Raw genomic sequence first — 23,184 nt, 5'->3', positions numbered from 1 at the left:
TTATGTCCAGCCATGGATTGATACTCTTGCAGGATGGTCTGAGGCGCTTCAGCCCCAGTCCGCCCTCTTCCCACGTGAAGGATCCTTGCGGTCTGACAAACTCTCACTAGTGAGAGATCTTATTTATGACCACCCTGACCCCCATTGGGATCAGAAAACAACCCTCTACCTAATCCAAGGTCTCCAGGTTTGGAAAAAGTACGAGAATCAATTTCCCCCAACCGCATCAATCGATCTCCTCACATCTTCATTGATTAAACCCTTTGAGAAAGTAAAACTCTTTCCCTTGTTAAATAAAATGTCAGGTGGTGTTCCTCATATGGAATACACTCCACTTTCAGCTGTTGAATTAAATAGCCTCATACTGCAACTCCCGGATATTGCAATGGGAGGTAACCGATGGTTACAAAACTAAACACACACCAGACACTCATTTGGTGCATAAAATACTGATAGATTCTAACAGACTATATGTGGGAACATAAATGGCCCAGAATATACTTAGATCCAGAAAGACAGAAAGCCGTAGTTATGGGAATTAGTTTCGAATTGCGGCTGTTGATGCCTGCCCAGACCAGACCCCCATGGGACTGGGTGACGATGGAAGTAAGAAAACAATTCAGAATCTTCTGGATGAACTTAGTACGTTCAATCCTCCATATGGAATAGCCCAAGGAGGACGAAAACGAGGTCAAACAAAACAGTAGCAAAACAGTGGTGAGCCCCGGTCGCTGAGCGTACTCGCTGACCTTCCCCCCCATTTGAACGCAAGAGGGGATGTTTAATCTGTGCGTTCAATGTCCTATGTTTTCTTTCTGTCACCTTAATTTTCTTTCTATTTCTCTCTCCTACTTTTCTGACCTATTTCCCAGTGGCCAGTATGGAGACTCCTCTACCTACCCTACTGTGGCTCTGCCCCTAGCCCCAAATTTCCATTAAATTGTAGGAAACTGGATTTATAAGACCCCCTCAACTTCACTTTGATAGCTGATTCCCACAGGAGGTGTTTCAACGCGAAAGAAGGTTGTGTTCTGTTTTAGTAGCATGAACCGTTCATTAATAATTGCATTGGTATAATGTTGACAAATCCCCAAGTAACGAATGTACTTGGAAGCCTTCCTAAATGAAAATGCTTGCACCAAAGACAACTCCTCCACAGATTTAGTAACTCCTACAAGTTCGGACTTGGCTATGTTGACCTTGAACCCCAATAGGATGCCATAGCGCTGAAGTTCTTTAAGAACAATTGCAAGAGTCAACATTGGCATTTGAATTTATATCATTGGCAAATAAAGCGATCTTATGCTCTACAGCCCCAATCCTAAAACCCCGTATATCCTGATTATCCAAACTGCCAAAGGCTTTATAGACAGAGGAGATAGCAACGGGGATAATGGGCAGCCCTGTCAAGTTTCCCATCTAATCTGAAATGGAGGGTACAACTGCCTTGATTTTCTCTCCTCACATGCTATTCTTGACCCATTACAATCTGGTTTTCGCCCTCTCCACTCAACCGAAACTGCGCTTACTAAAGTCTCCAATGACCTATTACTGGCTAAATCCAGAGGTCAATATTCCATCCTCATTCTTCTTGATCTTTCCGCTGCTTTTGACACTGTCGATCACAGCATACTTCTCGATACCCTGTCCTCACTTGGATTCCAGGGCTCTGTCCTTTCCTGGTTCTCTTCCTACCTCTCCCTCCGCACCTTTAGTGTTCACTCTGGTGGATCCTCTTCTACTTCTATCCCTCTGCCTGTCGGCGTACCTCAGGGTTCTGTTCTTGGTCCCCTCCTCTTTTCTATCTACACTTCTTCCCTTGGTTCATTAATCTCATCCCATGGCTTTTCCTACCATCTCTATGCTGATGACTCCCAAATCTACCTTTCTACCCCTGATATCTCACCTTGCATCCAAACCAAAGTTTCAGCGTGCTTGTCTGACATTGCTTCCTGGATGTCTCAACGCCACCTGAAATTAAATATGACCAAAACCGAGCTTCTCATTTTCCCCCCCAAACCCACCTCCCCGCTCCCCCCGTTTTCTATTTCTGTTGATGGCTCTCTCATTCTCCCTGTCTCCTCAGCTCGAAACCTTGGGGTCATCTTTGACTCTTCTCTCTCCTTCTCTGCTCATATCCAGCAGACCGCCAAAACCTGTCGTTTCTTTCTTTACAACATCCGTAAAATCCGCCCCTTTCTTTCTGAGCACTCTACCAAAACCCTCATCCACACCCTTGTCACCTCTCGTTTAGACTACTGCAATCTGCTTCTTGCTGGCCTCCCACTTAGTCACCTCTCCCGTCTCCAGTCGGTTCAAAACTCTGCTGCCCGTCTCATCTTCCGCCAGGGTCGCTTTACTCATACTACCCCTCTCCTTAAGACCCTTCACTGGCTCCCTATCTGTTTTCGCATCCTGTTCAAACTTCTTCTACTAACCTATAAATGTATTCACTCTGCTGCTCCCCAGTATCTCTCCACACTCGTCCTTCCCTACACCCCTTCCCGTGCACTCCGCTCCATGGATAAATCCTTCTTATCTGTTCCCTTCTCCGCTACTGCCAACTCCAGACTTCGTGCCTTCTGTCTCGCTGCACCCTACGCCTGGAATAAACTTCCTGAGTCCCTACGTCTTGCCCCATCCTTGGCCACCTTTAAATCTAGACTGAAAGCCCACCTCTTTAACATTGCTTTTGACTCGTAACCACTTGTAACCACTCGCCTCCACCTACCCTCCTCTCTTCCTTCCCGTTCACATTAATTGATTTGATTTGCTTACTTTATTTATTTTTTGTCTATTAGATTGTAAGCTCTTTGAGCAGGGACTGTCTTTCCTCTATGTTTGTGCAGCGCTGCGTATGCCTTGTAGCGCTATAGAAATGCTAAATAGTAGTAGTAGTAGTAGTAGTAGCCATTCATTCATAAATGAGCAACAGCATCTACATACATAGCTTGCACCCAGGTGTAGAATTTCTCCCCTAGTCCAGTCCTCTTCATGACAACCCATTGGAAAGTCCAGCTCACCCTATCAAATGCCTTTTTGCCATCAATTGCTTGTAACACCATCTTGGTTGAGCCAGGCTCCCCACACCAAGTGTGAAGTTTGCTGAACATTGTCCCCTACTTGTCTTTTAGAAATAATGCCAGATAGATTTGTGTCTTCCATATAGTGAATTGCTCAGGGACAGAAATCTTACCTGTCCCTGCAAGAATTTAATGGTATATAAAATAAAAAATTCTGTTTGGCTCTCTGGGTTTGAGCCACAGCACTGCAATCAAGGAAGGAACAGAAGTTAGAACTTGGGAACACTGGTGCACACATGTAAGACTTGTCTGATTCACTGGGACTGTGCGCTGAGAGGTTGCCACATGCACACGCCAGTAGGTCAGGTGACATCTGATATTTGTGCCTGTGTCAGAGCTGAGGTTTGCACATCAGCCTGGGAGCAGAGAGGATTATTAGTATATGACAGCAGATAAAAACCTGAATGGTCCAGTCTGCCCAATTCATAATTAAATCAACAATGAGTGTGATGATATATACTTGATTATGGTCTTTCTTTGGCATTTCTGGGACATAGACCATAGAAGTCCACTCAACCCTATCCTTATGTTCCAACTGCTGAATTTGCCTTCGAAGCCCACTTCAGCCTATTTGTCTTCTCATTTGCAGGAAACAGACTGTAAAAAGTCTGTCCAGCACTGTCCTCATGTTCCAGCCACTAAAGTTGATGTCTAATCCTTTTCTAGCCCATCCTAAACCAGATTGCCATATATGAGAGAGAGACCATATAAGTCTGCTCGGTATCGGCCCTAGTTCATGACAGCCAGAATCACCATCCAAACATCACTCAACACACCCACACACATGCAGCCATTTAAGTTTAGGTTTTTTATAACTTCCATTTTTTAATTAGAGATCCTCTGTGTTCATCCCATGCCTTTTTGAATTCCGCCACCATTTGTGTCTCTACCACCTCCTTAATGGAGACTTTCTGTGCTGTTACAGCGAGGAGGAGGAGACAGCACTCATAGAACTTGGTACTCGGTAAGTGAGAGGCTGGCACAAGTGCAGTGTACAGTTCCATGGGAACCCCGCAGGAACGGCTTCCGTCTCCGCAAACCCCGTTCCCGTGCAAGTCTACTTCCATACTGCCCAAATAGGAAAACATGTGCATCCCAGGGATGGGTAAATATGCTGTGATGACCGCTAAACATTTTGTTAACACTAGTAACATAGTAACATAGCAGATGATGGCAGAAAAAGACCTGCACGGTCCATCCAGTCTGTATTCCTATTTGGGCAATTGGCTGATCAAGTATGCAACTCAGGAAGGGGTGGAAAGATTCATTCGCTCAACCATTCAGGTGTTAGAGTTGTTAGGGTTTATCATAAATTATCCAAAGTCGCATCCAAGTTTAACAGAACAATTGTAATTCACAGGAGCCCTGTAAAAATGACTTGAACATCTGCCTTTTCGTCCACAGCAAAGGATTTCCAATTTCATCTCTTGTGCAAGAAATTCAGAAGAGTCAAATGTTGAGGATGTTGGGCCATATGGCGTCAACAGTTCTTGTTGCTCCAATGGCACAAGCTCAATAAACCCTATCCATTGGATTCAGGCCCTGGGGAATTTCCAGGACATCTTATCTGTCACCAGTCCTCCACAGGACTCTCTGTTCTGTTGGATTAATCATTCCAATCAGGTGAAGGGAATCCCCTTCCAAGTGCCTCTAGATTCAAACAACTCTTGATGACGTATCCTCAGATTGGGCTGAGGGGCTCATACTATATGGAAAGATAATGGAATCAGAACAAAACTTATTGTTGCTTAGATAGTAACTCCAGTAACTGGGGGGAAAAAGGCCAGTGACCACAATCTATTTGGTGTTTTGAATCCAACTCCATTCCCCTTTAGGCCCTTCTTTTCAGTTCCAGGCTGCTGCCTTAAACAAAAAAAACCCGGCTTCCTTAGCATCCCTCCGGACCGGACCAGGATTGGACTGTTGGGTTGTGTCCGTCTACCAGCAGGTGGAGACTGAGAAAAAACTCTGACTCTAGAGAGCCAATAGGAGCCCTGGCCATGTGACCTTAGCCTCAGTATTTTCTCAGTCTCTCAGCAGGTAGGAAGTGAGCCCATTAGTCTCTCTCTCTCTCTTTTTCTCTATAAGATATTACAGATATATTTATAATACTTCTTCTGTGCCTGGAATCATAATTAGAGGCTTGACAGGGTTTCTTTTCTTTCTTTGACAGCCTCTGGGGTGTTAAACTCGGGTGTCTCGAGTCCACCCCCCTTCCTCCCCATCTCCCTGGCTTAGCAGGGAAGGGCCGTCCCTTTCTCTGGAAAGGTGTACCGTCTTTGGGAGAGGCAGCCACTTTTAATAGGCAGCTGTTTTTAAAGAATTAAATCAAGTAAAAGAAAATTAAAAAAATTAATTCAAATGAAAGGAATTTAAAGGAAGTAGTTTTTGCTTTCCCCAGTCTTATAACGAGCAGGTAGCTCTTCTGTCTTATTCTGTTTGAAGAGTCTTTATTTTCTTTTCTGGCGGAGCTATTTAAAAAAAAAAAAAAAAAGTGAAAAGTCAGCGTCTGTGACTTTAATCGGTGGTTTTTTGTTATCTTCATTATTTTTCCTCTGCTATCCGGCGTTGTTAGCGGCGGTAGTTGTAAAAAAAAAAGAGAGGCGCGAACTGTTAAGCGCGTGCTCGCTCTTGGACAGGTCTGTATAGCTTGGGAGCTGTATTGACGGTTCCTGTCGGGCCAGAGGCTAAACCATGTTTTGTGCGGCATCGGAGGTTATCTGTTTTTCAGCGGCACGGATTTCCTGCTTCTTCGTCGGTCTGGTCAGTGGTTTTCTCCCCCAAACTTTATTCTTCTCATTTTGGCGCGCTTGGCCGCCATTGTTTTGCCTGCAGCTGCAATTTCCCTTGATGCGGCAGCGTTTTTCTGCTTTTACTGTGTTTGGCTGTTTGTGCAATGGAAAGGAGATATTGTTTCTCCGGTAGTTGGGGCGATTGGTAGTATATTTTCCCCGCAATTAATTTTTACATGTATTTTTCAAGCTATTAAAAAAAAAAAAAAAAAAAAACGAAATGTTACGATGCGAATGGCGCTCATTTTGTTTTTCCCTCTGTTTTTTCTCCGTCGGGGACTTTTTGGTTGCTAGCAATGTTGTGAATTAAAGTGCAGCTCAGTTGGCGATTTCTTTGTTCTTGGCAAGACTCTGATTCAAAGTGCAGCTCAGTCGGGAATTCTCTGTTTTAGACAATGGGGCGAATTAAATTATATCTCAGCTCCAAAATAACCAATTTCCTATTCCTTTCCCTTGTGTGTGATGTTTGGAGGAAAGGTCTTTGCTATTGTCTAGCGCAGTTTTTTTGGAGGTCCAGTGTGTGTCACTCTGTGTCTTTCTCATTTCCTGGTGAATAGGACTACATTGTCTAATAGTCAATTGACTAGTACTTTACAAATCTGGCCATAATATCTTAGTTCCTTTCAAGCATTTCCCTTCATGGCTATGATGTTATACAGTGTTTTAAGAACTTAACAAACATTTTCTATGGCATAGGCTATCTGGTTCAGGTGCCATTGTTTGGTACTTTACAGTGCTGGACATAAGATCTTAATTCCTTTCAGGAAATTTTCCTCCATGGCTATGTTCTTATACAGTGTTTTAAGATCTTAACAAATGTTCTCTAGAGCCTAGGCTATATGGTTCAGATGCCATGTGCAATGAAATACATTGTCTGATACTCAATTGTTGCGTACTTTGCAATTCTGGACATAAGGTCTTACTTCTTCAGCAATTTTCTTTCATGGCTATGCGTTCTCTTTGGCATAGCAGATGACAGCTGCATAGGCTACATGGTTCAGATGGTTCTCATATTCTAGGAGACTCAGTCCTGTCTACCGAGCACCCAGTTTTCTCAGATGCTTTAGAAGGCATGTTTTATTCACATCTTCTCTACTTTCCAACTGTCTTGGAGTTTCTCATGTGTTATCTTAGTTTTCTTCTAGGACTTACAAGATATATGTCCACTTAGGGAGTAAAGTTATCAGGTCAATTTGCATTTTCTCCCACTTAAGGATAGTGGGAGGTCCTCACGCCATCTACTTGTATTTTTGTTTCCTCTATCTATTCAGCCTGGGCACATGGTAAACATTCTGGTTTTGTCCAGTATGACCATCCATAACATCTGCTATCCCTTTCTCTTCCTTACAGATTTTAGGGTCTTGTTTCAAGCTTTCTTGACGTCAGGTACAGTCTTGTCTCCTGTGGCACAAATTCACCACCTTTTCCGTAATAGGTATTTTCCAAGTCTATTCCTTTTCATATTCATTTTATTCTTCCTCTCTCCAGAGTTTTTTTTTTCTCTTGGAAGGAGATTCACTCATTTTCTGTGCATTTTTTGCCATAAGGGCGTAAGTGTTGCCATAATGGGAAAGGCCAAGAGTCCCCATCCTGTTTTCAGATGGGGTCAATCCAGATTGCAAATACCACATTCATATCTTGTGAGTGTGCATCTGTTCATCTCTGTACATCTCAGTGAGGAAGGAGGCATGACATGATACGAGGTTTGGGGAGATCCGGTAAAATTAAAGGCCAGTGTGTCTCAGTCCACACTCAACATATGGTGATCCTTTCATTTTCATTCTATATGTCCTCATTCCAGACCTTCCTTTCAATTGGAAGGGGATTCTTTCACTTCCTGTGCATTTTTGCTATTAGTATATGAGTATGGTCATACAGGGAAAATCTAAGAGTCCATTAAGCCCAGCATCCTGTTCTCAGTTGTGGTCAATCCAGGTTGCAAGTACCACATTCATTTCTTATGGATGTGGGTCGGTACATCTTAGTACATCTCAGTATAGGAGGAGTAATGTCCGTGATACGAGGATGATAAGGTCCTCATTACCAGTTTTCTTGCCCTGCTCTTCGGTCTCGCGTCGGCTCCGCGCACTTTTTTCTTAAGTTATGGTTGTAGTAGCAGCGGCGCTCATGAAACTACAACTCGTTGTTTCATCCTTTCCATAGATGTCTGGTTCATTACAGACAGTCTTATTGGCAGAGTTGTCAGGTCAAGCAACGGGTGGTGCATTTCGGGCACACCCTAGGTTATGGGATGCATGTAGCCAGGTCTCTCATTTGAGCTCTCTTTTGAGCTCTCGTGTGATCTCATTAGATTTCATAGCATGTTTCTATTTTTTCTCTCTTTGTTTAGTCAAGTTGGCGCAGACTGTTTTTGTCTTCTCTACAAGCGTCCCACTTTCTGTTTTCTCTGGATGTTCTTGGGCCTTCGGCCATTACCTTGCTCTATTTTGCAGAGTAAAATTTTACTTTCTAGCTCCCAAGAAGGAATTTTTTCTTCATTCGCTTTAGAGTCTCGGTAGTCTTTTTTGGGCAGCTTTTCACTCTGTCAATTTCGTGACCATTGAAAAAAAAAAAAAAAAAAGAGTTCTCAGTGGATAGTACCTTAAGGGGAGGTCCCAGTTCTACAACTATTTCTTTTCGCTCTGACCTTCCATGTGCCTCGCTTACTCTCTTGCTAAAAAGACTTGTCAGCGGCAGAGATAGATGCCCTCTCGTATCCAGATATTTATCTCTGATGGAATCCCTCCGCTCAGTTGGCCTCTGTATTCTCACTAGTGGTCTGGTGGTTGAGATTGAGCATTCTTCCTGCAGGTATGCCGGGAGCATATACACAGTGACCAGTTTTTTGATGGCTGCATCTGTGAAAATATATATGTATATTTATAGTTCTACTACATAAGTACATATGTAATTCCACACTGGGAAAAGCTCAAAGGTCCTATTGAGCCCACCTTTCTGTCCACGGCCAATCCAGACCATGAGCACCTGGCTAGATTCCTAAACGTACAAACATTCTATACATGTTGTTCCTGGAACTGTGTAGTGTTTTATGTTTCTAACAGATGAAAGGTACTAACAAGTGTCTACTGTTGATTTATTCCCGTTTTCACTAATTGGGGTCTACAACAAGAGTCTCAGGTGATTGGCTTGCAGAGGCAACAGCTACAGATGATTCTTTCTCTCTCAGTTGAATTGCGCTCTGAGATATGTTTTTTTTTTGTTTTTTTTTTCATGTTGGGTAACTGCAGCGGCTGTCAGTTTATTTGGACCTTCAGTCTAGTTTGCAGCAAGGATTTAGGTACCTTCTTCTGCATAGTATTTAACTGCATTCTTGTTTTTACCTATTTAGCTTCTAGTGATCAGGTACTTTCTCACTGACAGGCTTTACATACTTCCAATCTGTTGCTAGGTCAGCAATAGTCTACAATATCTGGAGTATTGTACTTCAGGATTTCGGTTTCCACTTTCTCAGCTGAGGTAGATTCATTGCAGTTTTTTGTTGCCAGGCGGCTCTGCTTCTACCTTTGTCATCCTTCTTTCAGTCGTTTTTTCTCGAGTCTCTCTGTCCTTTGCGCTGCACTGATGCGGTAGGGGACAATATATAGTGGTCACTTGGTAGGGGACAATGTTCAGCGTCGCTTGGACTTTTCAGCTTCAGCTTCTTTGCTTTGTAGTCATTCTATTTAGTTTATTGGCGGTTCTTGGATCGTCAAGCTTTGGCTTCGTATTCATTCTAGTTTGGGTGTCTTCAGGGACTCTACCACATTCTCAATGTCTGTCCCTCCCGTAAGATTACTGCTTTGGTACTTCCCAACAGTCCAATCCTGGTCCGGTCCGGAGGGATGCTAAGGAAGGAGAAATTAGATCTTACCTGCTAATTTGCTTTCCTTTAGTCCCTCCGGACCGGACCAGGCCCCTCCCATGTCCTGTCAACTCTTTAGATTCTTTTATTAAGTTTGGAAGTGTATTCGTTCCTTTACCACATGTGGAATGTTTAAAAAAAAAAAAAAAAGACTTTGCGTGGTCCATACCACTTCTCTGGTGGTTGCTGGTGAGCTCGGTTGCTGGAATATATATAAAGCCTTAAATATGTCATACCACTTCTCTGGTGAGAGTTGCTGGTGAGTTCAGTTGCTGGAATATATATAAAGCCTTAAATATGTCATACCACTTCTCTGGTGAGAGTTGCTGGTGAGTTCAGTTGCTGGAATATATATAAAGCCTTAAATATGTCATACCACTTCTCTGCCGAGAGTTGCTGGTGAGCTCAGTTGATGGAATACAGTGGGGGAAATAAGTATTTGATCCCTTGCTGATTTTGTAAGTTTGCCCACTGACAAAGACATGAGCAGCCCATAATTGAAGGGTAGGTTATTGGTAACAGAGATAGCACATCACAAATTAAATCCGGAAAATCACATTGTGGAAAGTATATGAATTTATTTGCATTCTGCAGAGGGAAATAAGTATTTGATCCCTCTGGCAAACAAGACCTAATACTTGGTGGCAAAACCCTTGTTGGCAAGCACAGCGGTCAGACGTCTTCTGTAGTTGATGATGAGGTTTGCACACATGTCAGGAGGAATTTTGGTCCACTCCTCTTTGCAGATCATCTCTAAATCATTAAGAGTTCTGGGCTGTCGCTTGGCAACTCGCAGCTTCAGCTCCCTCCATAAGTTTTCAATGGGATTAAGGTCTGGTGACTGGCTAGGCCACTCCATGACCCTAATGTGCTTCTTCCTGAGCCACTCCTTTGTTGCCTTGGCTGTATGTTTTGGGTCATTGTCGTGCTGGAAGACCCAGCCACGACCCATTTTTAAGGCCCTGGCGGAGGGAAGGAGGTTGTCACTCAGAATTGTACGGTACATGGCCCCATCCATTCTCCCATTGATGCGGTGAAGTAGTCCTGTGCCCTTAGCAGAGAAACACCCCCAAAACATAACATTTCCACCTCCATGCTTGACAGTGGGGACGGTGTTCTTTGGGTCATAGGCAGCATTTCTCTTCCTCCAAACACGGCGAGTTGAGTTCATGCCAAAGAGCTCAATTTTTGTCTCATCTGACCACAGCACCTTCTCCCAATCACTCTCGGCATCATCCAGGTGTTCACTGGCAAACTTCAGACGGGCCGTCACATGTGCCTTCCGGAGCAGGGGGACCTTGCAGGCACTGCAGGATTGCAATCCGTTATGTCGTAATGTGTTACCAATGGTTTTCGTGGTGACAGTGGTCCCAGCTGCCTTGAGATCATTGACAAGTTCCCCCCTTGTAGTTGTAGGCTGATTTCTAACCTTCCTCATGATCAAGGATACCCCACGAGGTGAGATTTTGCGTGGAGCCCCAGATCTTTGTCGATTGACAGTCATTTTGTACTTCTTCCATTTTCTTACTATGGCACCAACAGTTGTCTCCTTCTCGCCCAGCGTCTTACTGATGGTTTGTAGCCCATTCCAGCCTTGTGCAGGTGTATGATCTTGTCCCTGACATCCTTAGACAGCTCCTTGCTCTTGGCCATTTTGTAGAGGTTAGAGTCTGACTGATTCACTGAGTCTGTGGACAGGTGTCTTTCATACAGGTGACCATTGCCGACAGCTGTCTGTCATGCAGGTAACGAGTTGATTTGGAGCATCTACCTGGTCTGTAGGGGCCAGATCTCTTACTGGTTGGTGGGGGATCAAATACTTATTTCCCTCTGCAGAATGCAAATAAATTCATATACTTTCCACAATGTGATTTTCCGGATTTAATTTGTGATGTGCTATCTCTCACTGTTACCAATAACCTACCCTTCAATTATGGGCTGCTCATGTCTTTGTCAGTGGGCAAACTTACAAAATCAGCAAGGGATCAAATACTTATTTCCCCCACTGTATATATGAAACCTTAAGTGAGTCATACCACTTCTCTGGTGAGAGTTGCTGGTGAGCTCTAATATGAATGGGCCATGCCACTTCTCTGGTGAGAGTTGCTGGTGAGCTCTAGTACTCGGTTTTGCCGAGGAATTTGTGGCTGCTAGGATTCCATACGGCACAGAAGTTCTTTCTTTCTTTCCTGCTTTGTTATTCAAATACTGAGGCTAAGGTCACATGGCCAGGGCTCCTATTGGCTCTCTAGAGTCAGAGTTTTTTCTCAGTCTCCACCTGCTGGTAGGCGGGCACAACCCAACAGTCCAATCCTGGTCCGGTCCGGAGGGACTAAAGGAAAGCAAATTAGCAGGTAAGATCTAATTTCTCCTTATTGCAGCTAGGGAAAAAAGAACAACAAAATTGGTATTTTTCTCTTATGGTGCCACTTGTTATATTGCTTTTCTGTTGAAGACAGCCTAAAGCTAGGGAGTCCAATAGGTGAGTATTTTGAAGACAACCGGGACTAATTATTTATTTGTAGCAACTGTTCTCCAAGGACTGGACATCCTTACAACCCTCTCACCTCCCAAGGAGTTGTATTCCTTTCACTTGTAATGGACTGAGTAAGTCCTGCGTGACAGGGAGAGGTGGAAACAGGTGCACATGCACAGTGAACCTATTCAGAGGCTTCTAGAAAAGGAAGGGCTGGGCTCCTCCATCAGTGACATCACCCATATATGAAGATTTAATATCTGCTGCCCTTGGAGAACCTGCTGCAGGTAACTTTGTTTTAGTGTAGCTAGGTTTAAAAAATGTTTGTACAGATTCCTGGAGGTAAAGTCCCCTAAACTGTTGCTGTAGACCTGGAAAATGCCACTGCTTATCATTAGGGGTAAGTAGCGTGGAATCTTGTACTGCTTGGCATCCTGCCAGGTACTTGTTACCTGGATTGACCACTGTTGCAAACAGGATATTGGGTTTGATAGTATGACAAAACTTGAGTACAATAGAATGCTTTCTAATACAGTCAGTCTCTTGGTTTAGTGTAGTGTAAAAAGGCAGGGACTGTGCAGAAGGGCTGGCTATCCAGTTATTTGTAGTTTTTCTCAGTCTGTCTCTTTTTGTTGTTATAGTCCTGAAACTGAAGGCCCGTATGCTAGGGAAGAGGAACGCCAGCGACTCTTCGACCTCTACCGGTACCTGCACAGTCGCCTCCACAGCACCTCTCGCCCCTTGAGGCTAATTTATCACATGGCAGAGAAGGAGACGCTGCTTGCATGGGTGAGGAGAGATGATGGCTTCTGAAACTCGGGCTCCACTTATGCTGCTTGCTGGTGATTGACACATCGTGCAATCTAATTTATCCAGATTGCTGCTGAGATAATGTTTTACTTAATGTGTCTGTGCTGAATAGTTCTTTTCTGGTTGTTAATCTGCAGCTGATGTGTAATAAGATCAGAGTGCTGAGGGAGGCCCTGCTTTGTGGGTGAGCCTGAAATGATGTCATTCTTAGCACTGCTAGCCCACAAAGTGGATCCTCCTTGTCAGATGTCTGATCAGCATATGCAGTCCTGCACAGCAGAAAGCCAGCATAGCTGTAAAGTAGTGTTGTTGCCTTAAAATTGGACACACTGATTCCAGCTTGAGGGAAAGACAAGTCTTTTATCAGTACGTACACAACTGTACAAAAAATCCCCATGTATAGCTGTGATTGCTGAACTTTTCTCTTTTGTCTCTTCCATCCTATTTCAGGTGACTAGCAAGTTTGAACTGTACACCTCCTTCAGCCCACTGGTGACCAAGGCCGGGGCTATCAGTGTAGTCACCAAGCTGCTACACTGGCTGAAGAAAGAGGAGGACCGCCTCTTTATCCGCTACCCTCCTAAGTACTCCAACACACCAGGCCCCAGCAAGAGCGCAAAGGCTGGCCGTACCAGCGACAGGACTGACACCAGCAGGGGCGAGAACAGTTTTTTTTTGGGTCTTTAGCGATGGGGCAGAACTTATTCAAGACCATACAATGGCACCTTTTTGCCACCTTGAATGCTATAGAGAGCAGTCGTGTTGGAGATTCTCTCTATTAATCGCTGCTGCTTCAACTTAGAGCTCTTGGGGCAGGAACATCTGATCTGTTAGGTTTCTCCACCTGCTGTGTCCATACCTTTCCCCATCCCCTCTTGGTCTCTCTGCTCCTTGGTATCTACCAGCCTGCCCTGATTGTCCTTTCCACTTTTTCTACTCCTTGTGAGCTGACTTGGTTAGGGTTTCCCCTGAACTGGTTCACTCTTTGTAACCTGTCCCCTTGCTACTCTCAGTTCCTGCCCCAAACAGCTCTGATTTCCTGAACAATGTTTCTGCCTGAAGGTGGATTTCAGGCTGAACCCGGTTGGCCTGTGCTTTACTGTTTAATACTAGCTTGTTTTCTTTTTTTTAATTATATGCACAGTTGTACAGATAGTTTGTACAGAGAGAACAGAAGTGTGTGGGATCTGACCGATGCAATGGAAGAAAACCCCAAACCTGTAACAGTGGGAATGGGTGGAAAAAAGGTAATTATTGTTTATACCTACACATAGGTTGAGGCTTCCAGCCCTCACCTGGTGAAAGCGCCTCTCTCTCCCTTCCTTTCACCTCCAGGATCCAAAACTGTTCCCTTTCTCCTTGCCCTCCCAGTGTACCTGCAAAAGTAGCTTCCACAGAACTGTGCCAGTGCCCTTCCTGCCCTGCCCCCTCTCTTACTCACTGTTTGGCAGGATGAATCAGAGAGAGTGCTCCAGGGCAGGAAGCAGGCAGCTTAGGAGGATTGCTGCTCTGCCATGATCAATGGAAGCTACTTTTGCAGGTACATAGGAAGGGAGCTGGAGATTAACAGGCTGAACCTGTAAAGCTGGTGGAGGGAGGGGAAAGTGAACAGTTTTGGTCCCCCTGAGGTGGAAGGGTGAGAGAGAGAAGTGCTGGCCTAGGTGAGGGCCTCATGAATAAGATGACTCTGATTTATTTATTTATTTGGGGGGGGGGGGCAACAACATATCTCGGCTTATAGTCGAGTATATGTGGTAATATTAAAATTGAAAGGCACAAGATGGGTGCCAGATTTTTCTGGATCAGTTTACACAAATTTATGTTGAAACTCTCATATCTTGAAAGGTGGTTACTATAAGCCATGTTCTTGGAAGACTGTGTATGATTTAATACTGCTAAAAAAAAAAAAAAAAAAAAAATTATGATCTGTGCCAAATAGTTGATACTGGCAGTCCCTGGGTCATTTTATCCTTACTTCCTAGTCAAACATCCATCTGTAATGTTTTGCTGGTTTCCTCTGTGGGGGTGGGTCTGTCAGCTAAAAAGTGATTGCGGACGGCCCTCCCTGTCCCCTTGGTATAACTGGCTGCCCCTATCTTCTTACAGCTGGCTTGCATGGCAGAGCAGTCTTTGGTAGCGAATGGTACATGCTCTCTGTATTTTATTCTAAATAAGAAATGTATTTATTTACAGATAAAGCTGAACACTCAAACTGGTGGAATTGTGCATTCCATTGTACTTTCCTTGCTCTATCATCAGCTTAAAACAGCCTTCTGTCTTTTTGGGGGGTTTTTTTGGAGGGGGGCAAAATTGGAGTATTGGTAATAGAAATTAAAGACAGAGGGTCGTCACAGAGTTGACTTTCTTGCCTCCTTTGTAAGGAGATTCTTTTTAAAAAATCTGTTGCACATCTTTTCAATAATCTTCTGATCCCTTCTTCAGCTCTGTCTCCCCTGTCTTTGTCCCTTTTGAACAACATAGCTCTGCTGTCCCTCTGGACAGGAGAAAGGAGAGGCCAGAGACTGATTCAGTTTTTGCCTAGTGGTGGAGAGGATTCTTCTGGCCTTTGAAACGGTGTGCCTCTTACCATAGTTGGTAAGGGGTGAGCTGCAGCCTCCTTAAAGTCTCAGGGGATGGGAGGTTGGTTTGTAAGGGTTTCTAAAGCTATTACACCTTATTTAATTTAACTGCCCCAGACTTCATGTTAAGTAGCCCATCTCCCATAAATTTTCCTGCTTATACTCTTTCCCTCCACTTTATCATGTGGCCCTGAGTGTCACAAGATAATTGAAGTACTTCCGTGTTTGTCTTCTGGTGCCTGATAATTTTATCAGATGGTTCCTAGGTCCAGACTGTGAGAGACAGTAAATGGCAGTTCCCTGTTTTGCAGACAACATACACCTCTCTTATTTCCCCCTTGATCTCTTCTCCAAACTGGGATCCTTTTTTTGTGGAAGTTTTAAATTTGTTTGTAGGAGTGAAATTTAATAATGTTTTTGTTTTGTTTTGCAAATTCTCCAACCTAACTACTTCCTCATTACAGGCTTAAGTATGTTTTTTTTCCTCCCTGGAAATCATATGGGGGAAAGAAGTGGGAGGGAGCAGGGGCAGAATACACGGAAGGCAATGTTTACACACTGCATGGTGTTTTAATGCTAAAGGGCTGGACAAACACTTGTCAGTCCTATCTATGAATAGTCAACAAATCAAAAACAAAGTTTATTTTTCTTGCTTGTATTGAAACTGGAAAATGCATATGAATGATGTTTCAAAATAAAAAAGAAAAAAAAAGTCATGTCAAGGTGATGGAGGTGGCATTCAATTTTGTTTTTTGTTTTTTGCTATGTGTGATGGCTCTGAGGTAGCTTCTTTGGGACTTAATGATATTGCCACTGCTGATCAGGGAAATCTGAAAACATGTTTCTTTTCCTCAGTATAGGGCTCTTGGTGCTTCTGTCTGCCATAGAGATAACATCACTATTTTTTGTTGCAAGGAGTGAGCAGGCAGGGCAACTGCCTGAGGCCTAAAGCTAGGGTGGAGAGAGGGAGGCGCCACACTCAGACAAGCTCATAAATCCAGAAGGGAAAGGCAAAGGCAACCCTTGCTCTATGCATCATTTTGTTTAACGTCTGCCCTGATGGTTCTGACTAATGGGGGGGCATACTTAAAAAAAGAAAAAAATATATATAATAATGAAAAGCAGTACAAAAGCCTTTTTTTATGTACTGCTATTTATTTTTGCTTGCTTTGCATTATATTGTAGTAGAAATGCTCAAACAGCAAAAGGTAAACCATGCAGTCTGGACCTTGCCGCACAGCTTAGTAAAGTGGGGGAATAGTATTTTAACATTCTTTATTTGCAATATTTTGTGTGTGTGTTTATATAGAATTCCCTGTTTCCATATCATCAAGCTGATCAATCCATAGACTGGTGGGTTGTGTCCATCTACCAGCAGGTGGAGATAGAGAGCAATCCTTTTGCCTCCCTATATGTGGTCATGTGCTGCCGGAAACTCCTCAGTATGTTCTCTATCTCAGCAGGTGGTGGTCACACACAGCAGCAGCTCTGGCTAGGCCTCCAAGCCTAATTTTTAGGTTTTGTTGAGTGCCTGGGGTTGAGGGCTTTAGAAATGATAAGTAGTAGTAGTAGTAGGGCTCTTCTTGAGCAAGTGCAAACCTGGTGGCGCCAGGTCCCTCCTTTTCTCCCCCCTCCCGCTGGCTCCGTTAAAAAAAAAAAAAATTTGGACGTCCTTAAAGGCGTTCTTACAATCCTCAGCTTTCATTCTGCTAAGTCTTCTCTCCCCCCCCACCCCCCCCCCAAAAAAAGCAGTCTTACTCCCCAACTTATCTTCAAACCCTCCTTTGACTTGATCTCCCTCGTCCCCCAATAAGTCCAACCTCTAGTTTTCTCTGTCCCCTCTCCAGGTGGACAGCCTGCAGCTTGTTTACTTTCTTTTGCCACCAAGACCCCCCTCCCAATTCTCTCTGCTTCTCTTTCTTTACCCCCCCCCCCCCCCTCCCCACACATACTCTGCTGTCTCTCACACTTCCCAGCCCTGATCCCATTGGTTTATTTCTGAAACCCCCCTCCAGTCTGCATCACACACACCTCTATAATGCACTCTCCATCCACTTACACCTCACCATCAGTGTTGCCAGGTGGGCGGTTTTACCGCCCAATTGGGCGGTTTTCCGCGACCCGCCGCGGGAAATTTTTGCCCGCGGCGGGTTGCGGTTTTTTGGGCTGGTTTTTGTGCTTCGGGCGGTTTTTTTAGGTGGCTTTTTCGGCCGCGGTGGGCGGGGTTAGTGACGTTTTTGGGCGGGGTTAGTGACGTGGGAGGCGGGGTTAGTGACGTGGGAGGCGGGGTTAGTGACGTGGGAGGCGGGGTTAGTGACGTGGGAGGCGGGGCCGATGACGGCGGGGGTGGGGTTGATGACGGCGGGGGCGGGGTGATGACGCGGGGGCGGGGGTGTCAGGGGCGGGGTTTGAGTTTGGGCGGGTTTTGGGCTGGATTTTGGGCTCCTTTAGGCTGGAAAAATATTTTCCACCTGGCAACCCTGCTCACCATAGTTCGCTCTTAAACTCCCTCCCAGCACAAATACCTCCACAGCGTGCTGTCATACTCACCCTCCATGGTTCTCTCTCCTGAATGTCACCAGTGGGACATACCCCTCCAGCTCTCTCTCTCCTTCCCTTCAGCACAGATCCTCATGCAGGATTGATGCCCCCACCCCCCTCTGAAGAGCAGAGTTAGGTTGCACTATGGCTGGCCTACTCTAACACCCCCCCTCCCAAACATCATGACACAAAATGAGGAAGAGAGTGGCTACAGTTTCGGCTATATCGTCATCGTCCTCCTCTATTACCCAGGGCCAACTGCTGCATCTGAAATGTGGGAGATACCCTAGACTCGGAGCCTCACAATTCAAATCTGGCAGTTGGGCCTTAGGTGACAGAAAATGAGGAGGATGTGGCACAACAGGAAGCTGCTCTCTACTTGTACAGTTAGGCTGGGTAGGGAGGGCTTAGGATTAGGGGAAGACTGGAACCTGAGTCTCTCCGATAGTGGTGGTGGCGGGGGTGGCTGCATATGATGGTATATGTGGTGAGGGAGCAATGCACTGACTAGAGGCTCCTGATTTTCTCCAGAGTAGAGACTAGCACGGGGATGGGAACAGAGTTTATGGGGGTGGGGACGGGGACAAACTTTGTCCCTGTGTCATTTTCTACTTTGAAGCCTGTTAATGAACTGGACTTTGTTTGACTGAAGCAGATGACAATATTTTGATTTTTTGGAAAAACAAGCAAACATGCTGGCCACAGCTAGCAAAATTTGCATGCGGATCCTGTACATTCCTGCTACCAGCACATCTTCTAAGAAGACAAGTTGTCTGTTTTTATTATTTTTTTCTATTTGTGATTTATAAACAACTAGTAAAAAAGGCCCGTTTCTGGAAGGAATGAAACGGGCGCTAGCAAGGTTTTCCTGGGAGTGTGTATGTTTGAGAGAGAGAGCCAGAGTGAATGTGCAGGTGTGTGACAGAGTGAGACTGTCTGTGTGACTGTGTGTGTGAGAATGAGAGTGTGTGACAGGGCCCCCTCCCCTGTTCCTAATGCCCCTCACCCCGTTCCCGTTCCCTCCCCTCCTTTTCCTCCTCCTTCCCACACTTTGGGTTCCTTAAGGCTTTCAAAAGTCTATGTACCCCCGTGGCCCTAATGCCCAGTATCCGGATAACCCACCACTTTCCTCCTCACCCCTCCCCCAAGATGTAATACTTTCACGTCCTTCATTTTTTAAAAAAAAAGTGTCCTGTCCTACCCTGTGTACAAATGCCCGGCATTCAGATTGTGTTCCTCTCGTAAATTTTCATTTCTTTCATTCATTCAGAACTTGCCCCCCCACTGAACACTTTTGGTTCCTTCAGTCTTTTAAAACTGTCCTATGTACCCTGTGTGCTAATGGCCAGCATTGAGATTGTTTTCCTGTCCCAAATTTGCATGTCTTTCAGTCATTCACAACTCCCCCCCCCCCCCTTCTCCAGTTTAACACTTTCGTTTCCTTCAGTCTTTTAAAACTCTCCTATCTACCCTGTGTCCTAATGGCCAGCATTCAGATTGTTCCCAAATGTTCATGTCTTTCAGTGGTTCAGAACTCCCCCCTCCCCCCATTTAACACTTTCGGTTCCTTCAGTCTTTTAAAACTCTCCTATCAACCCTGTGTCCTAATGGCCAGCACTCAGATTGTTTTGCTTTGCCAAATTGTCTGTCACTGATGTCACTTAGGTCAGAGCATGCCTGCCTAGCAGACCACTTCCGGCAGGCACGGTCCCAAGCACATCCTGTTGGAGGTGAGAATTATTATATAGGATAGTGGCACAGTATATTGTTCCTTTTCATACTTTAATAAAAAGATTTAAATATAAACTTATAAGTGTTCAAGGCTTCTGCATATGAGGACAAAGCCCATCGGGATGGGGTGGGGACAGAATTTACGGGGTGGGGAAGGAGGCAGAACCCATGGGAACAGGGACAAACTTTGTCCCCGTGTCATTCTCTACTCCAGAGTTCTGTGTACCAAGTGTAGGATCCTGCACAGCAGGGGACTTCTATGCAAAGTCTGCAATGCACAGGAGTGTGCAGTATTTCCACACACATAGTAATCTGTTCAGCAGCCATAACTAAAGCAGTTTAGTGCTTGGGTGCTGACTAATAAGAAGCTCAGTGTACTGTACAATGGAGCAGTAAGCCCCCCTCCCCCAATCAGCTATAGTGAAGTGGATTTTGTCAACTAATTTGTTTAGATAGGACCACAGAAAATGCAGTCCTAAAAAGATGACATCCATTTAAAATTAAGACTGCTGTTTATTCAGTCCATGTAAACAAGTGATTCTCGGCCTAGTCCTCGAATCATACCAGTCTGGTTGGCTTCAGCACTATTTTCCTTGACTCTTTCATAATTGTATGCAAATCTGTCTTATGCATATTGATTATGGATATCTTGAAAATCACTTTGACTGATTGAGGACTAGGTCAGGAATCACTGAACTTAACAGATGGTGCTATCCTAACATCAGCTATCAGTGCTATCTGCATAACTTTCAGCTTCACCCTTGGCCTCTTTTCTGCTTAAACACATACATTTAAATATCTCCAAAGATGGGGATTTTGGAGGGGGGAGTGGGGACAGTCTAGCAGTTGGGGGTGGGGGGAGGGATTGTACTTTAAAAGCCTTTGTCTTTCTGTTTTATTGGCTATGTGATATTTGGATTGTATGACTTTGTTGTTAATGAAACATATTTCCAGATAAATATCTCCAGATAAATATCTTCAAAGATAAATACACAGTGGGCAGACACCTCCAATTGAAAGGAAGTTCTGGCACGAGGAGTTACAGGGCAAAGGTAAAAAAGGATATATAGTGGAACACCATTATAATGTGATGTGTGGGATCCATAAAATATCATTGCGTTAAATGCAGGGTTGCGTTATATCGGGGTCAATGGAACCATGAACACAAATGAAGCAAAAATCGATCTGTTGCAAAAGATTTGCTAAAAATGGAGGCATTCATAGCATTGAGCATTATGGCTGAACTACTGTATATATACAACATTATTGAAACAGCGTACTGTACTAGTACAGGAACTTGTGGTCTGTTTTCTTAATGCAGACTGTTGGCTTCTTGCAAAATCAAGAAAGTTTTGTAGCTGTGACAGTTTGATGCTGTCCACATCCTAAGTTTCTAGCCATCTCAGACTTGCCTGAAGATGTTCTATAGCCTCTGACACTTTTGGTGGAGGAGCAGGAGGAACATGGTCATCACTAGCCACTTTTTTTTCCTATGTGATCTTGCTTCCTCTTTCAGATAATCTCTGTTTTTCTTCTTCTTTCCTCTACCCTCTTAGAGTAGATTCGTTAATGCCTAGCTCTGGCTAACTGAGTTTGTTGCTTACTAGACATCAGTTGATTGAGTGCAGATAACTTTTCTTGAGTAGTGAAAGACTTCCATTTATGAGATGGTTTCTCCATGGAGAGAACTCACCCCAAGTTGTGACAAAGTCCACCTGAACTTGTTTTCACACCGGGACTAGCCAAAGCCACGTTGAAAATTCCACCTGTTTTCGCACTGGATGTGGCCAAAGCTGTGTACACAGAGTTCACCCATGGTTGTTTTCACATTGGCACTGTTCACACTGGCACTGGGTGCAGCCAAAGCCACATTGAATGAGTTCACCCGAGGTTGTTTTTACATCAGCATCAGGAGCAACTTAAACTACATACATATAGTCCACCTGAACTTGTTTTCACACTGGCACAGACAGTGCTCACCTGGGGGTGGGGCCAAGCCCACCCCAACGTAGCTAGACATTGGCAGGAATGGTTTTCATGCAGGGAAGGGGGTGGGCAACACCCTGCTATAGCTAGATATTGGCTGGAGTGGTTTTCAAGCAGGCGTGAGGAGAGGGCATTGTCAACAAAGAAAATGTAAGTAAAAAAAAAAAAAAAGGAAGCCAATACACGGTCATGTTATGAGCGGATTCATGTTATTGCGGGGTGTGTTATAATAGGGTTCCACTGCAGCCTAAAGAAATATTTTTTTTACGGAAAGGGGTGGTGGTTGTTGTGAAATGGCCTCTTGGTAGAAGTATCTAACTTAAGAGTTGCCATGTTGGGATAGACCGAAAGTCCATTAAGCCCAGTATCTTCAATCTATCTACTTTTTATATCATCGAGCCAATTGGACACCTTGCAAACTAGCCAGAGCCTCTGTTCTTCCTTCAGATAAATGCTGGCATTCCTCTAAAAAAAAACAGGAACTCTACTCCATATGTTTTATGAATGTGACCATGTATTTAAGTTCTGGCAGTCAGTTTGGTCCACAATACAAAAAATTTATCGTTGGACTGTGCAATAACATCTTAGATAGTAATTCTCAAATCATGCTCACAACAATTAAACCTTTCATCTTCTCAAGCAAAATTGTTGGATATCTTGCTAACGATAGCTCAAAAGCACATTCTACTTAATTGGAAATCGGCTCATCTACTCAATCTTCATTTTTGGTGGAACTCAGTCCTTCAATATCAAAAACTGGAATTTTCTATTGCGGAAAAGCAGTTTACCATTCTCTCTAAAAAGAAAATTTGGAATCCTCTGGAACTCTATTTACAAACGCTTTAAAAAATACTCTGTTGTCCACTACTTTTTGGCTGAATATTGACAATTTCTTTTGATTGAAAGGGAGGGGTTCACTGTTCCTTTCTACTCTTAAAAATAGCATGTTGTCCTGAAAATAAGGCTGAAGGTCATTAAATAACAGCTTTACAAAACTGAGAACCATAAGACAGATGGGGGAGGGCATCCGATTACTGCACCAATATGTGTAAAGTCCACTGAAATACTAGGAAGGTTGTCCCAGTTGGTTTTGCTGACTCCTGCCATCCTCTGCTATGGCTGCCACAGATGGTTGTTGGAGGAGCAGGAAGCATGGCATTTTGTTTTATCCGAGAATGAAAATTAGGGCTGCTGAATTCTCATTTGCACAGCATGCTGGCCAAGTCTTCACGCTCCATTTCAAGCATTAGGTTAAACAGTCGTCCCACAGTTGCCTCATTTTTCACCTGGGGATCAGAAAATACCAGGCAATAATTAGCAGTGA

The 23,184-nt window shown here is 44.2% G+C and overlaps 2 protein-coding genes across 7 annotated transcripts in view; one reads left to right on the top strand and one right to left on the bottom strand.

Annotated features, from left to right (window-relative positions):
* Nucleotides 1-16,319, top strand: part of LOC115463458 (vacuolar fusion protein MON1 homolog B-like) — a 35,521-nt gene extending 19,202 nt beyond the window's left edge. For all 5 annotated transcript variants that reach the window (XM_030193972.1, XM_030193968.1, XM_030193970.1 and 2 more), the window contains exons 5-6: nt 12,855-13,002; nt 13,474-16,319. In XM_030193972.1, coding sequence (XP_030049832.1) covers nt 12,855-13,002; nt 13,474-13,710 — 385 coding nt within the window. In that variant the 3' untranslated portion in view covers nt 13,711-16,319. The remainder of the gene's footprint in view (nt 1-12,854; nt 13,003-13,473) is intronic.
* A 3,929-nt stretch (nt 16,320-20,248) lies between these two features.
* LOC115463457 overlaps nt 20,249-23,184 on the bottom strand; it is a 76,869-nt gene continuing 73,933 nt past the window's right edge. The window contains exon 5 of one of the 2 annotated variants that reach the window (XM_030193966.1): nt 20,249-23,146. In XM_030193966.1, the coding sequence (XP_030049826.1) occupies nt 23,060-23,146 (87 nt within the window). In that variant the 3' untranslated portion in view covers nt 20,249-23,059. The remainder of the gene's footprint in view (nt 23,147-23,184) is intronic. The other variant, XM_030193967.1, reaches the window with a different exon arrangement.

This window comes from Microcaecilia unicolor, chromosome 2 (assembly GCF_901765095.1).
Source record: "Microcaecilia unicolor chromosome 2, aMicUni1.1, whole genome shotgun sequence".
Taxonomy (NCBI): Eukaryota; Metazoa; Chordata; class Amphibia; order Gymnophiona; family Siphonopidae; genus Microcaecilia; species Microcaecilia unicolor.
The sequence above is the reverse complement of the archived record's forward strand: the minus strand, read 5'-3'. Positions and strand labels throughout refer to the sequence as shown.